General features: G+C 38.2%; 1 protein-coding gene across 2 annotated transcripts in view; it reads left to right on the forward strand.

The window, feature by feature from the left end:
• The window catches only part of LOC132830171 (heterogeneous nuclear ribonucleoprotein R), a 36,839-nt gene extending 26,070 nt beyond the window's left edge, over positions 1 to 10,769 (forward strand). The window contains exons 12-15 of one of the 2 annotated variants that reach the window (XR_009646335.1): positions 1,152 to 1,242; positions 4,746 to 4,811; positions 5,521 to 5,570; positions 10,356 to 10,769. Coding sequence is in view for 1 of the 2 variants with exons in the window: in XM_060847714.1 (XP_060703697.1) it covers positions 1,152 to 1,165 (14 nt within the window). In the remaining variant the exon portion in view is untranslated. Of the gene's footprint in view, positions 1 to 1,151; positions 1,305 to 4,745; positions 4,812 to 5,520; positions 5,571 to 10,355 lie in introns of those variants that run through there. The other variant, XM_060847714.1, reaches the window with a different exon arrangement.
• Positions 10,770 to 19,042: the final 8,273 nt, after the last annotated feature.

The raw sequence follows: 19,042 nt of genomic DNA on the forward strand, positions 1-19,042 counted from the left end.
GAGTATTCAGGTGCCTTGTTTGATCACTCACTTGCAGCAGTTTTATGTCTTTATTCAGCTTGTTGGTGGTGGGAATGAAGGTTATCCTTGAATCGATTTTTCTAGAATACCTGTATTTGGAAGAAACCTCGCATTGGTTTCAACAGTAGTTGAATTAGACGTTGTCAAGACATCTAAAATATGATACCTTCAATCCTCTGAGTTTGATTTCAAATCATAAACGTGCGAAGTTTACTAAATGTTATTTCATTTTGATCAACTGAAATATGTACTTTTCAGAATAACAGCATGCAAAGAGAATTTAAATCTCTTATCTGCATAAGCTTTGAAGGTCTTTTTATTCTAGTTCGTGCCGTTTCTGAATCTGCCCATCTTAAATACTGTCTTACTGAAAATATACTGGCAATGTTAAATTGGCTAAATAGGGATGCCAAATTTTTTGGACAATTTATTAATGCACATGAAAATATTTTGCCAGGTACATTTTACTGTAATGATCCAGGTGCATTCCTAAACAGTCATGGTATTACAAACAAAAGCCTTTTGTGATGTTGACAATAGATTGGTTATTTCACTGTCATCCGTTTTAAAATTTACACATGTGGTAAGCACTGAATGCTGATTATGAAAGACAATTCCTTATTGTATAACCTGCTATGCAGAACTAATAACATTAATTTTTGTGGTAAATTGTGCGACAAACACCATATCTTTGAGTTATGTTTGTGACATCCCTATTACAAGGTTGGCTACTACAGTATAATTTCTGTACAACATTCATCGATTGGACCAAAATGGCACGAATGGCACTTGAATTTTTTTTCTAAATTGAAGATTATCCAAAAGAGATGACAAAATATACTTGATGACCTATCTACCTCAACCAATATTAATAAATGCAGCATATGGCATGCATGTCATTGCCTACTGATTGATCAGTTCTAACCATTTACATTTTTCTTTTTAGCTTTAAAAAAAACTGAAAAAAATTTAAGTTGGAGAGTTGTATTTTATGGTAAATGATAGGGTATAGGCAATGAGAAATTTCTTTGTATTGCTGTTACTAAATATTCTGGTAAATAGCCACAGATTGTATTTCTGTCCTAGTCTCTTAAGTTTTAACAAATATCCTTTTGTCACCTGACTATCAGGGAAGCGTGGTTGAGGCTGGCCCTGACCTGTTATCATGACACCAACATCCTAGGTGGGGGCTGTACAGGAAGCTGCTGTTGGAGTTATATGGTAAGACAATTTCTGTGCCAAGTTTTTCCCAACCTACATAATATGTTTTGGCATCTCATCTGGAAAATGACCTGGGAATTAGTGCCTGATTAACACAGTCAGCATTTCAAATGTTTAAAAAAACCGTCACAGTCATGTTAAAAAACAATGTGACTTAATTTTCTCTGTAGCACTAGACAATTTAACTAAAGGAAGTTTACTTCACTGAATCATTTAGGAAAATTATTCTAAATATTGATGTTTGTTGATTTCGATCCTTATTAAACAGAGTTTTGGAACAAGATTTGGACTGCATGTGTGATCTGTATTTCCACGTGTGAAATACTTTTGATAATGGATGGATTTTGTGCATCTCTTCCTCGATCAGTATTTGTGGTCCAGTATTGAGGAACGGTGAAATTGAATGCTAATTAAAAGAAAACATCAAATTCAGAATTGGTTATGGACCATGTGACTGAATGGAAGACTGAAATATATTTAGATGAGTGTCATCCTGTCTGGTTAATTTCTTTGCAAGTATTACTAAATGTTGAATGAATGCACCTAGAGATCTGATGGGATTGGTGATATGAAATAACTTCTTTGTATTATGTCTGAGATTTATTAAGTAGTCATATATTTGGTTAAAGTACTGTGCAGAATTTGATGAAAACCAGTAACACATCATGTAGTTCTTCCCAAAGTGCGTGACAAACTCTTGATCTGCTTGCTAGAGATTTGCAGAGAAAATAATTTAACATTTTATATCTGTACTTTTGTGCCCTAAATTTAACAGTTTGGCTGACAATTCTCATGTTCTGGACAGTTTTTGAGGATATGTTTCAACGTCTTTGAAATTGTTCCTTGAACAAAACTCAACTACTTTTTAAGTGAATAGATTTGTCTATATCTACTATCTAATAATTGCTGATGACCTTAACTTGGCTTTTGAAGGCTTCTACTTTAATTGATTTGTGTAACCTCCATTTATAAAATATCCACAATATATAAATGTGGAAAAAAGTAACAACGTTTAAACTGAGATTCATTAATTAACTTTTCAAAGTATCAGGATTTGTTAGTTTTGATTTCCTTTTCGCATTCCTAAAAGAAATCCAACAAACCATGACCGTGTTTGTGAAATAAGAAAAATGATATTTGTATCAAGACACTGAATGTTACTTTCCCTAAAAGTTGGACAGTATCATTCATTCATTTTATGCAACTACAATGCATTGATGTCGACCATTAATGGTTTTCTGTTCTGTATGGTCTACAATGGCAAAATTATTTGCAAGATGAAGGATGTTTTGGGGTGGGGAGTTGGGGCAATTCTGGAAATTATCTAAACCTGATTTAGGAGAGAACACATTTAACATACTTGCAAACAAAAGCTCCACAATAGTTCTGACTCTTGCTAAAAATTTACACATCCAAATCGCCAATTTCAAAGCAAGTGCCAATTCTGAAAATTGAGTTTGTGACTGGCAACGAGAGAATATTTATTGTCTAATTTTGAAATAGGAGTCTTTTAAAATAAGAACTGCATTATAAGATCTGTTGAACATGGATCTGCTTATTTAATGGGCATCATGTTGCTGTCTTTGATTGGAATTCTTAAAGTGGAGTTCCAATTAAAAGTGACCGTTTCCATTCCAGTTTATTGCAGCACAAAACATGTTCTGTATTTTTTAAAACCTAATCCATAATTTTATACTTGCATGTAGAGGCTGTGCATACTGATCAGTGATATACAAAACAGTACTTTGCAGTTATGGTGTGATTAGATGATCTTATGACATCTGCTCAGTTGCATATTCAATGACACACCATTATACTAAAATCAAGCGCTCACAGTTGAACAGGCAGGTTCTTCCCAGAATGGACATTGCTATGAGCAGTTGTTTGTGAGCTTTTCTGTCTTTTGCTTTGAAGTTTTTTAGTTAATTGGCTGCATGTTGAAAGTGACAGGTATAAGAATCTTGAATCTTTCATTAAAGTTTTTCGTGAAAGTCACACCAGATGACACATGATCTGCCTGTATTTGATTCTGAGTTGAGTATTTTGGAAGGCACTCAAAAAAAAATTGCATCTGATTCAAAATGGAGCCACCATAATGGAACAAATAATGAAAGTGCAAGTCCTTCTGAGCAAAATTTCCTGGTTTATCAAAAACAAAGGTGGCCATCTGGTGATTAATAGTGGTTGTAGTGTTTCTAAGTAAATGGCCTTGATTATAGAGATATAGTTGTGAGTTGCAATTAGTATTCTTATTTTGTTTAACATGCATAAATGTAAAAGATAGAAGGCCACTGAGGTGAGGATTATTTGTGTGTCTCTGCTGCACTTGGAAGTTAAATCAGACTGCAGTGAATACCCCTTTGCATTGGCACTTTCACAAGCAAAAGAAAATTTGTATTACGTAAGTTATGCAGCAGGCCATGCATATTATATACGGAGTTGGTCTGTAATTTTTGCAGGCATTCCTTTTGTAAAGCTGTTGAACAATTATCTGTTAAAATATAGGAATTCTAATTTTTTTTACTCCATACTATATAAAACACAGATCCTCTAACTTCATGAGGTTATCATAAAGCAGCAATGGTCATATTGAAATTAAATGAAAAGTTATATGCGCCTGCAAGTTCCGCTAACAAATCATTTTTGATTAGGAACCAGTGAGAATTAATGGCATGTTGAGTAAGAATTCCACTTGCTTTCTACCCTACTTTGGAGTTTCATTGCTTTGGTGTCACTGTTTGAGATAGTTTAGCCAAGGTTAACAAATTAATTAGTTCTGTTCAATGCAGAATAATGTTCTCCTGAAATTGAAGAAAACCAAAAGTGAGAACTTGATTGTGGAACAAGTATTAATTTGAATTTATGTTAACAAGGAAGTTTCAACAAAAAAAAGTTTGAATTGGAGAGCGAGCACTTTTATGCAGTTTTGTAAACTTCATTGGAAGGACATTTAACAAGCAAGTATGCTAAAAGATGTAATGGACCAAGTAAGTCAATGCGCAGCTAAGTTTCGCTCTCAACATTTTTACCATGCAGGTGTGTTTCTATTTTATTGTAATCAATAAAGTGTTCATGAAAATGTTTTCTGATTGAAGATTTTCACCAAGTAGACTATTAAAATTTTATTTAACTTGATCAGTATTTGACTTCTTTATCTAGATCTGCATTTTGGAGAATACCCCTCTATAAGAAAAATCATTCATCTTGTGACTAGCTCCGAATACTGACATTCAAAACCACAAGTTGGATTAATGTTTTTGAAAATAAAAATTTCCTAAGATTTAAAGTAAAAATTGAAAATCTCAAGGTCCCATTTTTTTTGTGTGACTTAAAAATGTTTGCAAAGCACATTTGAAGAAATCCCATTGAACTACTTGTCTTATTTCTGTAGTAAATCTTCCTAATGAGTAACTGAACACCTGCAACCATATCCTGTTATGCTTTAAAGTTATTTTTGCTCAATTGGTCAGGTTTTGTTATAATAAACTAGTTATATCTGGCAGGTTTAAGCAGATTCTGCATTACCTACTGTTGCCATAGAGTGGATACAGTTCATTGGAGCTTAGTGGGTAAGTTTGCACCTAGTTACTTTTTGTGTATGTACAGTAATAACTTAAACAAATTGTGGACATGTGTACCATTGTATCCCGCACTCTCTTCTGTTACCGTGATGTACAATCTGCCTATAAAGCACTCGAGCCAAGACTTTTCACTGTACCTTGGTACATGTGACAGTAATAAATCAAATCAAGCTACTATTGTGGTCAATAAACTTTGTTGATGACCTAATAAATTTAATTCCATTTTTGTGTTCTCTGCTGAAGTTGAATATCTATATTGGGGAAAATTTACCCAATGCTGATAGTTCCCTCTAAGTAGTCATTCTTAATTTGTGTATCAATAATATTGGCAGGTGACATGAGTCTGGTGGGATATAAAGACCCAGGTTTTGTTTCTTTTTACACACATGTATCCAGACAATTACCCAGCTAATTTATCTTTTGCATGTCCATCATGCTTAAGGCGATGGTGTTCCCATCGTCACTGACAAATCTGCAAGCTCAGCACAGAATGTCAGTCAGGTCTGGGAATCTCCTTTCTGTATTAACAACTATAACTACATGCAATCAATTCGCTTACATCAAAGTGTCTACAAATCATTTTTTCACATCTTCACTCATTTGAATTAATGACCTTAAGAAGTTGGTTGTTTGCTTTCTGGGCACATTGGATGATGTTGCATTATACTAACAAAATTGTATTGTTTATCTTTTACAGCACCAAGTGACTAAGTGATTACATGAGCATTGTTTGCCACTACTGTAGATGTAAGTACTTATTCAACCTGTTGGCAGATTAGAAATTCTTAACTATCTGGTGCTTTTAACTACAGAGCCCTGAAATTATTTTCTCTTCCCTCTTCACTATTTAGTTAGATTTGACATTTTAATCTTAAGTTGCATGTTAGCATGAGCAGAAGATTGGCCATTCTACAGCAATTGGCATAGGTAAGTGGTGGTGGGGGGGGGTGCGGATGGACGGACAGTGGCTCAGTGTTTAGCACTGCTGCCTCTCAGCACCAGGGTCCCAGGTTGAATTCCAGCCTCTGGCGACACTCTGTGTGGAGTTTGTATATTTTTCCCCGTGTCTGCAGGGGTTTCCTCTGGGTGCTCTGGCTTCCTCCCACTGTCCAAAGATGTGCGGATTAGGTGAATTGGCCATGCTAAATTGCCCGTAGTGTTAGGTGCATTCGTCGGGTAAATGTAGGGGAATGGGACTGGGTGGATTGTTCTGTCGGTGTAGACTTGTTGGGTCGAAGGGCCTGTTTCCACACTATAAGCAATCTAAATTAATCTAATCCAAAAAATGTAACCAGTGGCTGAACCACAGAGATTGATGCTGGACCCTTGACGTTTCACAATTTTAAATAGTCTGTTGAAGGGACCAAAAATATGACTGGTAAATTTCCTGATAACCGGAAATAAATAGGAAAACAAGTTGTGAAGAGGACATATGGATGCAAAGGGAAATGGGTAGGTTGAGTGGGCAAAGATCTGGCAAATGGAGTATAATGAAGGAAATGTGAAATTGTCCATTTTTGACAGGAAGAATGAAAAAGGATACAGGCATGTAAGTCAGCAGGAGTTCGGCCATTCAGCCCTTAGAGAGGCTCCACTATGCAATCAGATTGTGATTGATCTGATTGTAACCTCAAATCCATATTCTCTCCGATATCTGATAACCTCACAATTACTTATTTAACGAGAACCTATCTCTGCCTTAAAATATTCAAGAGATTTGCTTGTATCACCATTTTCAGGAAAAGTTCCAAAGACTCATGACCCTTTTGAGGGAGAGGGAAGGGAGGGAGAGAGTGAAAGGAGGGCGCAAGTGAAATGACTCCTCCCTAGGTTTTAAATAGTGCCCCCCCGGTTCTATGTTCTCCCACATCCTTTCCACATCTACCTTTTTCAGGTCCCCTCAGAGTTTTATATTTTTCAATTAAGTCGTTGCTGCTTCTAAACTACAGCAAATAGAAACCTTTCCTCATAAGGCAGCTCACCCATCCCAGAAATTACTACGGTAAACCTTCTCTGAACTGCTTCCCGTACATTTCATCTTTCTTGAGGAAAGATATAATAATATTCTAGGTGTGGTCTTAGCAGTGCTCTGTAAACTTGAACCATAATCTCCGTATTATTGTACTCAATTCCCCTTGCAATAAATAATAACATTTTATTAGCTTTCCTAAATACTTACTAACATGTGATTCATACATGAGGGCACCCAGATCCATCTGCATTTCTAATGTCTGCAATCTTGCTCAAATTAGGTAATATCTTATCAAAAGAATAAAAATGAAGTATGTTATCTAATGGGTATGAGGTTGCAAAGCTCTCAGATGGTGAGGGATCTTCGTGTCCTAGCATTTGAATTGCAAAATGTTCACAAGTACCTGCAGCAAATAATTAGGAAAGCTGTTAGAATGTTAATGCTTATTGTGATGGGGATTTAATCCAAAAATAGGAAGCTTATGCTTCAATTATACAGGACTTTGATGGAACTGCATATGGAATAGGGCACCGTATAGCTCACACAATTTAGGGAAGGCTGTAAATGCAGCCCAGAGCACAGAGGTCAGTTCAAACAGATCTGAAAGCTTTGCTGCACTATTACCTGGAATGGGAAGTTTGCTGTATAAAGAAAAGATGATAGGCTGCACTTGCATTTGCTGCAGTTTAGAAGGTGATTTTATTAAAGCTAAAGATCCCAAAGGATTTTGACTGTGGATTTCTCCTCTTCTAGGAAAATCTGGAACTAGGAATCATTGCTTAAAAATAAAGAATTACTCATTTAAAGTGGATGAAAAAAATCTCTGAGAATTTGAGTCTTTGGAGCTCCCTTCCTTCAAAGGTTGTGGAAACAGTCTTTGAATTTTGTTTTAATAAAGACAGATTCTTGATAAGGACGGTCATTGAGAGTTGAGGGGAATGTGATCAAATCAGCAAAGATTTTATTGAATGACAGCAGGCTTGAGGGACTGACTGACCTATTGCTGTTTCTTCTAACTAGTACGCTAATCTCATTCGTCCAGCTCTTTGTCCACTGGGATTGGCTGACTCGGCACAATCTGGAATTGATCTCATGACTTCGGCCCATCGAGCTTGCGCCAACATAACTACTACTAAAGTGCATTAATTCCAGTTTCCTGCACTTGTCTCATTGTTGAATGTTATGGTATTTGAAGTGCTCATCCACATAATTTTAAAGGTTGTAAAGTTTCCAGCCTCGTCCACCTTCCATCCTCCCCACCCGTCTCTGCTTCCACAAGGCCTGTTGCCTTTGACAGTCCTTGGTTCGCGCCACTCCTCACCAACTCTCCTGATACCCAGGTACCTTCCTCTGCAACTGGGAAAGATGCAAAATCTGCCAGTATACCACTCTCTTCACCTTTATCCAGGGCCCTAAACAAGCCTTCTGGGTGAGACAGAGGTTCACCCGCCTCTCTTCCAACCTCCTTTACTGCATCAGGTGCTCCCGATATGGTCTTCTCTATATTGGGAAGACCAAATGTAAACTTAGGGAACAGTTCACTGAGCATCTCAGCCAGGCCCGCAGGGGTGGACCAGACCCCCCAGTCACTGCCCGTTTTAGTTCTCCTTCCCACTCCCTTTCTGACATGGCCATCCTTGGCCTTCTCCATTGCCACAACGAACCAAACCGCAAATTGGATGAACAACACCTCATCTTCCACCTGGGCAACTTATAGCCTGTAGCACTCTACATTGAGTTCTCCAATTTCCCCAATCCTGAAGAAGGGTTACACCTGAGGTGTTGACTTCAGCACCTCCTGATGCTGACTGGTTTGCTGTATTCTTCCAGCATCCTGTCTGTCTACATTTGGAATCCAGCATCGGCAGATTATTCCCAGGCAGTGATTCCCACCACCTGTGAGTGAAAGTGTTTTCCCAAATCCCCTTTGAATCTCCTGCCCCTTGCCCTAAATCTTGTGATTGACCCTTCAACTAAGGGGAGCAACTGTTCTGTATTCACTCAGTTAATATCCCTCAATCTTATATACCTCAATCATGTCCTCCCTCAGTCCTCTTCACTTTAAAGAAAACAAACCAAGTCTATCCAGTCTTTGCTTATGGCTCACTTTCTCCATCCTAGGCAACATTCTGGTGAACCTTCTCTGTACCCTTCTAGTGCTATCACATCCATCCTACAGTGAGGTGACTAGAACTGCACACAGTACTCCAGTTGTTGTCTGACCAATGCTTGTACAACTCCAACATTACTTCCTTGGTGTTATACTCTTGTGCCATGGTTAATGAAGTCAGGTATCCCATATGCCAACTTAACTATCCTCTTGATATGCACTGCTGATTTTAGGGCTCTGTGAATAATTACCGCAAGATCCCCTTGTTCCTTTTAAGCTAACCAGTCTCCTGCCATTCATTAAATACTCTCTCACCTTGTTTCTTCTTCCAAATTGCATCACCTTGCACTTACCAAGATTAAATATCACCTGACCAACCCATCTATAGCATCCTGTAATCTACAACCATCTGTGCTATTAACCATTCGACCAGTCTTGGGGTTGTCTGCAGTTTTTTTATATATATAACAAACAATAGTGGTCCCAGTACTGATCCTTAATAGACCACTGGACACTGGCCTCCAGTCACTCAAACAGCCTTCTACAGTAACATTTGTTTCCTATTACTAAGCCACTCTCTGATCCATCTCCACAACTTTCCTTCAGTTCCATGTGCTTTAACCTTTTCAATCAGCCTCCCATGTGACACCTTGTCAAAAGCTTTGCTAAAATTCATATAACCTACATCAACTGAACTTCCCTCATTCCCATACTTGATCACAGTTTCAAAAATTATTAACAAATTTATTAGTATCTGTCACCTCGTCAACCCTGTAAACGAATCCTTTTCAAGTCTATATAAATTTAGTTTCCTATTATAAGTTACCAATGAATCTGTTTTTACAGTGCATTTCAGATTATCGTACCTTGGTGAATAAAAGTATTTGTAATCTTCCCACCTGCCTCTTTTGCACTAGATGTTTATAATTTTAAAGTTGATCTGATAATCCCAATATTATAACATTATTTGAAAGCTATATGGCTCCTTATTCCATCTGCATATTTCTGAATTATCTCATGATCCATCCTCTTCATTACACAACTTTTGATTGAAAAAGAGCTGGTTTAACTCAAATTTATCACCACAGGATCACCGAATTGAACCATAATATTGGTTTGCAACCTGTGATTCGAGCCAGTTTTTAAGATGTTTCTGGTTGAAAACCTGAATTTAAATTTACTTAGCAGTAGTCCCACAATGAGTGGTGCACATGACTAGAATGATGCAGTAGCTTTTTATGAGGGAGATACGAAATCCAAGCAGAGTTGAATTCTGTATGGTTGGAAATGGTTAAGGAAATGAGTAGACTTGCTGCTAAGTAGAAGAATGAAGATTGACAGTGCCCATTTATGACAGCCTTATGCTAGTATTCCTCATTTATACAGTTTTTGATAGTGAAAAGTTACAGCTAACCTTATTCGCATGACTGATTTATTGCATCTAAACTAGGCTCTTGCTGCACTGCTTGCAACTTGCTAAAAGGAGACATGACCCAAGAAGTAAAGCATTTTCACCACAAGATGGCAGTCGGCATTCATCAACTCCATTGTGTTGAAGGAAAGGAACCATTAGAAATGTTTTCTTCACAGAGGGGAATTTACACTTCAGAAACTTGGTGATTAACTCTGAAGGTGAAGCACAAGTTCCCTTTTACACATATTACGTAGATTTCATTGTTCAGACATTTACTATAGTGTGTCAATCTAAGACAGCAGTCGTTTGATTAAGTGAAGAACTTATTTGTACCAAGCTGTATAAACAAGAGACCAGTCATTTTCAGACTTGGACATGGGAGAGTGATTTTGCATGAAATCAAAATGACTTCTGGAAAAGATATTAGAATCTGTTATATTTGCTCGTACTTAATGGTTAGTCACAGTAAATTTTAAGTACTTATTCTTTGTACTGTCTTTAATAAAGTGTTACTATTTTGGCACAGTTTTATTGCCTTTATTTGTACATTATAAAGCAGTAACATTTTCCATAATAGCGTGAATGAGTGTTTTATTGTCTTTTGGCTTCGGCTTTGAGTTCTGTATTTATTGGTTATACGTTGTTGACATTTGAACAGGAACAATGGATCTTCAGTCATAGGTTAAAGTACTGAAGGAGTCAATGCTGGCATTTGCAGGGGTTAGCTGGACCCACTCCAATACTATTTACCTGTAGGCCTTCAGTTCTTTTGGATCAGGTGTTTGTCATTGATTTCTCTTTGTCCTTGTACTCTTGCGTAAAGTGTCATTCCTGGCTGGGTTAATGAGCAAACTTGATAGCTTATTAATACTTAAAATAAGGAATTATGTAATTTGTTAGTATTTGGGAATACAATAAACTTTTTATCTGGCCCCTATGGGACCAGGAGTGAGTTGATTGATCATCTGGAAAATTTGATCAAGAGGTTGCTAGAATCTTTGTAATGAAGCAGGGGTATAGACATTACTGTATAGTTTATTTACAGCATAAATCACTTAATAATGCAACTTTGCCTTAAATGAAACATACTGGCAGAGCGCCTTCTCACTTGGACCATCAACTGACTACTCAAGAGATCGTGATATTTGAGGAGAATTGACTCGAAATTGAATCAACTGTTGATATTTCATGTGGTCATTCAATTGAACAAGTATAGTTACATTGATGCAAATAAACTATAATAATTGGACAGTAACACACAAAACTGAGGTATATAATGTTTGCCTTTTTATCAAAAGTACTGTTCATAAAGTGCTGGTTAAAACAAAGTTTGCTGTACATGTTAACATTTCTGTGATGGCAATGTTTTCCCTGCTGATGGCCAACGGTAATGATCAATCGTTGTACTGAAACATGTAATTTTATTGTAAGTGAGACCATTTTCTGAAAGTGTTGTAAATTTGTTGCTGAACAAAGCAGAGTTAGCACGTTGCTTTTTTTTAATTACAAAGAATGTAAATATTTGACAATGGTCTAATTCAAAAGGCGATGGCAGCACCAAACTAGTTCTGGATTCAAAACCAATCAGTATGGCACACAAACTGTTTTGGCTTAACTCCGACTTACTTTGGGAATACTTCACCCCTATCTAACCCCTTCCTGCCAATTTAGAAGCAAGTTCCAGTCACTCAAGAGTTGGAAAATGAAGCCTTTTGCGCTTGGTTTTTGCAGCATTTGACAATGTGGCATCAAAGGACTTTAGCAAAACTGGAGTCACTGGGGATTAGTGGGGTAGGAGGAGAAAGAAAGCCGTCGCTGGTTGGAGTTAGACCTAACACAAAGGAAAGTGGTTGAGGTTGTTAGAGACAAATCATCTCAGTGGAAAAGCACAGCTGTTTAGGCAGCATCCAAGGAGCAGGAGAGTTCACGTTTCGAACATAAGCTCTCCAGGAATCATCTCAGTCCTTTGGGTATTGCTGCCGAAGTTTTTCTGTTGTGTTCTTGGCTCAGCACTCATTTTCTGTTTCATCAATGGCCTTTCCTGTATTGTAAAGCCAGAAATGGGAAAGATCACTGCACAATTTTCAGCACCTTTCTTCATTTCCCTCAGTACTTGAGCAGTCAATATTCATATGCAGCAAGACGAGGGCAGTTTGGTAAGTTGCAAATAACATTTGGAACATATATGCTAGGTAGGAACTATCACCAACAAGTGATTTAACTTTCCTTAGGACACTGAATGTTACTGCCATCTCTGAATCCTCAACTGCCAACGTCCTGAAGGACGGTGTTGTCAAGAAATTGAACTGACCTAGCTAGGTAAGTAATGTGGCTGTACAAGTGGAGTAATGCATCTAGCATCTCCAAAGCTTTTCATTCCTGTACAAGGCACAAGGCATTTAAATGATGGAATACGTTCTACTTGTCAGCACAGTGTAGCTCCAACAACATTTCAGAAACTGACTTTATCCAGGACAAGGAAATCTGCAGATTTGGTTTCATTCTCTAATCTAAACATTCACTCCCTCCACACTGGCATACAGCAATGATGCGCCACCCATTGCAGCATATCGCTAAAGTGCCTTTGACTCCTTCCAACCTGTGACCTCTACCATCCAGAAGGTCAGGGGCATTGGATTGTCTTCACAGCTCGCCATCCCTCCCAGCTTTGTGTTGTACAATTAATACAATGGAACTTAATGCAACTTCCACAAGATGTCTTTTACGTACATGTGCATAAATTTAGTTTTGAAATACAGGGCGACGACCTTATCCACAGAGTCAGTTTCCTTAGTTACCCGGGGTTTACTGTGGCCCAAACGTATTACAGGGAACGTTCCAGAACAAGGGACTGGGGGTTGCTGGCAAGGTAAATTCCCCATTTTTAAATGAGTGGCTGGCACCTATCAGTGGTTTCGGGCTTCCGTGGTAGATCTTGGAATGTATCCCCCCCAGGTGTGGGGGAGTACTGTAATAACTGTGTAGTCAACTGGATGAGCCAAATTTTGAGACTAGCTGCATCACCTCCAGTATTCCTTCCTCAGCTGGGATTGTGTAATTCTGGAGCCTTTCCACTGAAATATGATTTCAGTTCATCTTCTGTTTGGAGTCACTGTTGCGGTCAGCTTCAATTTGAAGATGTCCAGGAAACTTGGCAATGTGATGGTCTGACCACATAAGTTTTGATCATGAGCCTCAATTCCTTTTATTCCCCATCCTTCCCTACCTACCCCATTAGTCTCCAATGTGTAAGTTAGTCATCTGATTTAAAGATCCACCTTAGCCTGTATCTTAATTATAAGTCTTAAATTATTTGGTGCACTTATGTATGTCATCAGTCAATTGTACCTACCACCCAAGGGTCTGTTCTTAGTTATCAGTAAATTGTTGGAAGGTGTCATCAACAGTAGTATCGTGCAGCACTTGCTTACAAACAACCTGTTCACTGATGTCCAGTTTGGGTTTTGCCAGGGCCATGGAGCTCCTCTCCTCACAACAGACTTTGTCAAAGTATTATGAAAGAACTGAATTCCAAAGGTGAAGTGAAAGTGGCTGTTCTTGTTGTCCACGCTGGATTTGACCGAATGTGGCATCAAGGAGACCTAATAAAAGTAGAATCAGTAGGACTTGGGGAGAAAACTCTGGTTGTGGTTGTTCAATGTTAGTCATTTCAGCTTCAGGGTATCTCTGCAGGAGTTTGAGGTTAGTGCACTTGGGCCCAACAATCTGTAGCTGCTTCATAAATGGCCTTCCTTCGGTCATAGGGTCAAATTTTAAAGGTATTTGCTGATGACTGTGTATAACGTTCACCATTTACAACTTCTCATACTGAAGCAGGCCACGGTCAAATTTAGCACAATATAGGCTGACAAGTGGCAAGCAGTAACAATGGCATTACCATCAGAGTTTCCCAGCTATTAACACCTGGGTGTTACCCTTGACCAGAAACGTAACTAGTCATTATAAGTACGAGGTACAGGATCAGGTCATGGGCTTGGACTCCTGCATTGAGTAACTCACCACCTAATTCTGAAATCTACAAGGCACAAGTCAGGAGTGCATTGGAATACTCCCCACTTACCTGACTGAGTGCAGCTCCAGCAACATTCTAAGCTTGACACCATCCAAGATAAAGCAGCCTGCATGATTGACCTAATTTCCCCAACATTAACTCCTTCCATTTAAGCCTTCGAGTGAAGAGAAAACCAGTTTTCCATTGTGTGTAACCACATTACTTTGAGCCCACCTAATAATTTTTTGAAGCTATTGGTTTAGCATTCAGTATAACAATGTATTAATTATTTTAATATTGGCAGCTAAAATTTAGTACTGGAATATTTGAATGTTCCAAATGATATTGCAACTGTTTAACATAAAATAAACCTTTAAATGTGCACTCAATTTGGTAAATTCTGAGAAGGTATGTATTTAGATAGAAAACTGCCTGCAAATACCAGCTGCTGTTGGATTTTCTCCCCAGTGGAGGGTGCTCTTAGTTCTCTAACCTTACCATCAAACAACTAACCAAACCTTTCTGCTACTTGCTCTAGTAGTTACACTTGTTTCAAGCTGTTTGTTTCTGCTTTTTTTCAAAAAAAGTTTGCAGTTAAATGGTTACAGGTAGCAAACAAGTTTGATTTGTGATTATTTTGAAACACGGTTGGTGGGTGAGATCATGAATGGGTGAAGCTAATAAAATTTAAAGGATGAGCATGTGAAAGGTAGCAGTGCTTGTAGTTTGTGTGTGGAAGGTGGAGCATTTGGGAAAGAAAGTGTGCAGGAAAGGTGGCAAAAGAAATGCAAAACCGCAGAGTGAGTACTACAGAACTGAGTCTTTTGAGTAAAATGGCAAGATCGTCAACTGTCAGTAGCAACACTTGTTCATTTGTGAGGTGTGAATGTCATTGACAAAGTCAGCATTTATTGCTCATCCGTTTATGGTGAGTCAGCTTGAACTGTTGCAATCCATCTGGTGCAGGAGCACCTACAGTGCTGTTACGCAAGTTCTGTGATTTTTGACCCACTGACAATGAAGGAAAAGTGATGCAGCACCATTTCAGTTGAGTGCCTAATAAAGAACCTGTTTTTTTTGATAAATTTGAGCAAAGGTTGCAGTGGATTATTGAACTTAATTTCTGCAGCTAATGTTGAAGGAAGCAACAGAATAACAATGTTAAATCTCTTATAATTAATTCCTACAGTCTAAACAAAATCTAGGAAATGAATGATTGTATGGTACAAAGAAATGATCATTAAATAGTTACCCAATGTTGAATAAATTTTTTAAAAAAAGAAATGTGTCCTCTTGTCTGCTTTCTGAAGAGGAGGCTAAGCTGGTTTTTAAATGGATGGAAGAATTCCTGGAATATCAGATGTTGTCACCTTGTCTTGTCAGTAGAGGCTGCTCTCAGGTCTTTGCTTTCATACCACCATCAACTGAACAACAACCTCTCTGCTGCATTTTCTCACACACTGATTCACTTGCTGTTGTGCTGGCCAGATTGTGGCTAGGATGGCATCTTTTCTGGGTGTGCAGTTTTAACTGTGATATCAAACTTTAAAATAAGCAGCTGGGCTGTGAGAGGATACAAGCTAATCTCTGGATAGGCATTATTTGACTCATACTGAGATGATAACAAATTGAAGGAAATTAAAGACATGGCTATTAAGCCAGTTTATTGAATCAGTAATTAAAAGAGTGCCCCTTACTGTGTGCATTGTTGGTTCCTTATTTGAGGCAGTAAATACATTGGAAGCCATTAAGAGAAGTTTTATTAGACTAATAACTGGAATGGGTGCATTGGCTGTTGTGGAACGGTTGGGCAGGTTTGGCTTGTATCAAGGAGCTAAGGAAAGCAAAAGGCAATTTGATTGAAGCATGTAAGGAACTGGTGGGGACCACGTAGAAAAGGGTGTTTCCTCTTGTGGGAGAATAGAAAACGTGGGGTCATTGTTTTAAATGAACAACCCCTTATTTTTAAACAGATGAGCTGATGTTTTCTGAGGGCGCTGAGTTTTGGAACTCTTCAAAAGGCAGCGTAGAAGCCTTTGAATATTTTTAAGGCGGAAGATAGATTCTTATTAAGTAAGAGGGTGGAAAGTATCAGGGCTATGTAGCAATATGGATTTAAGGTTGAGGATATTAGTGGGTTCTCCAACCATTGACTGGTTATTATTTGGCTAGCATTTAATTCCAGATTTTATTGAATTCAAATGCCAGCACCTGCATTGGTGGAATTTAGAACACTCTTCCCCACAGCATTACTAGTGAAATGATATTACCACTGGAATTCCACCCTTCCCAACCACCACCACCCACCCATCCTAATGCCAAAGGTTGAATAAAATTGAAATTTATTATAAATAAATAGTTATCCCCAGACTTAGACTATTAGATGTTAAAACGCCTATATGATAGCAGAACACAAAATGGGAAGCTTATGGCAGGGACAGAGAGCCCAATGCTTTGGAAAGATAAGAGTGAAGAAAGTGCAGACATCAAACAAGGCGATTAGAAAAGCAAAGAAAAATATTACAAGAAAAGTTCAAAGAAAACCCAAAGCTGTTTCATAAATGCTTCATAAAAGAAGAGGATTAGCAAAATAGGACCAGTTATTATGGCCAAAAAGGTAACGTGTCTGTTCAAGCAGATGTAGGAATGGCTCTTAATGAATTCTTTCAAAAGTCCTTTAGGGAAAGAAATCTGTCATTCTTGTCTACCTTACATGTAACTCCAGCCCCACAGCCATTCAATTGACTCTTTACAACCCTCTGAACTAGCCAAGAATGCCAGTCCTAGGGCAATTAAGGATGAGAAATTAATGTGAGCCAGTATTATCCAAATTGCCTCTCACGAGCAACACAAGTGTTTTAAGAAAATAGAATTTGATGGCTGAAAATAAAGTTTCTTTGATTCTCAATTCTCTTATCTCTTCAGCTATGTAACAGGAAGGTTAAAACATACTTTGTGTAAATTGCCACATTTGAACTTCCTTCTCTCATTACTTTTGAATGGTCTTCTGCAAATAGTGGATTATATTCTCTTCCCAAAATATTCCATGATAAAGATTGCAGCAGAGCTGATACTGCTGTCTTTGCATTCTGATACCTCCCTTCACAGCAAGTTGTTCAGATCTTTTCTGATATTGGTATCCAAACTAATCTTTTAGTCCTTACTCATTTTTTTTGCCTCCTCTAGAGACCTTTGGTACTTCTAGTTCTACCATGACTTAGAAGGGGCTTTCCTGGAACACAGCCACTTCTTCAGATTCCCATTATCAGACACTGGGATTTCTCATGATTTGCTTCTGTTCCCAAGGTCACAGGATATTCTTGCCTGCACTATCTCAACTTCCCTCATCGATTCTGCATCTTTTCAGTTCATGTTAATAAACATGTTGCAACAACCTTCATCTTAAAAACCTTGTTAAAAGGATTTTGCTCCCTCTGGGACTTGTTTTAATTTGGACATCATTCTTTATTTCACGCTGCTGCTGTTAACCTCCTTTCAGGGTATCTGGGTTGGATGTAAATGTTATTATCTACGGAGATAGGAGTTTCCCTGTCCTTTTGTAATTTGTAACAATGATTTATTTTTGTAAATTTACTTTTACAGTTGGGCAACTCATGATGCTCATGTTGGTACATGCAATTAATAAGATTGTAGTAAAAATCTTCCCTTTCACTTGAGCTTGGCATAGATTTTAAAACTTCCTAACCACTGTGGTATCTTGCTCTTCTAGGTATGAATGCATTAATATAATCATAGGGACTTAGGAATAGAGGTGGCCCATTCAGCCCCTTGACCTAGTTAGGTTAAAAATGTAAAACACCCACTTCCTGGACAAGTATGCCACTCCTAGTGAATACGCAAACAAGTAGTGTACAGAGTATTGTATTGTCTGAATGTCAACCAGATGAAACCCCAACCGTTAGAGGGCAGATTTTATTTTAAGAGATTTTGAATTTATTTTTATTAGAAAGGATAATGGATGTCTTAATGAGATATGAAAGAGATAAAATAACTATCCCAAGAGTCTGAGAAGAGTGAGAGGAAATTCATATGTATTGGTCAAAAGTTTTCTATATTCACAAGGATATAGATTGAAAAATTCTGAACATCACTTAATTATGGATTTGTCACTTCTCCCTTTCTCAATCAGCTGGTCACACAGTAACTGCAGAGCATTGATGTCATACAGCTTGTGCAGGTGATGATGGGGACAGGGGGCATCACCTGGCAGGTAGAGAACCAGTGAGGGTACGGTTGTCTCACTTTTGCAAGTCCAGCCATGTTGCTTCTGCAGGTACACTTTGATGGGAGAATTCCCTGTCTAAGAGCCAGGGGCCAGTCACAATGCATCAGTTCTATTGCATGCAGCAACACTGCAGAGGCTAATACAAAGCCTTCAACCTAGGACCATCACTGGATCCCAGGCCAGAGGTAAACAAGGTGGGAGCATGTTGCGGGGTGCTGCATCCATCAATGAGGCGGCGCTTGGAGCTGACAAATGGTAAGTAACATTTGCACTGCATGAGTATCAGCCTAAGACCATCTCCAACAGAAAGAGCATCTAATGCTTTCCTCCTTGATATTCAATGATGTTACCATTACTGAATCCCCCATTATCAATAGTCGATGGTTACAATTAACCAGAACTGGACCAGCCATATGATTACTGTAGCTAGAAGAGCAGGTCAGAGGTTGGGAATCCTGAAGCGAA

This window comes from Hemiscyllium ocellatum, chromosome 30 (assembly GCF_020745735.1).
Source record: "Hemiscyllium ocellatum isolate sHemOce1 chromosome 30, sHemOce1.pat.X.cur, whole genome shotgun sequence".
NCBI classification, from domain to species: Eukaryota; Metazoa; Chordata; class Chondrichthyes; order Orectolobiformes; family Hemiscylliidae; genus Hemiscyllium; species Hemiscyllium ocellatum.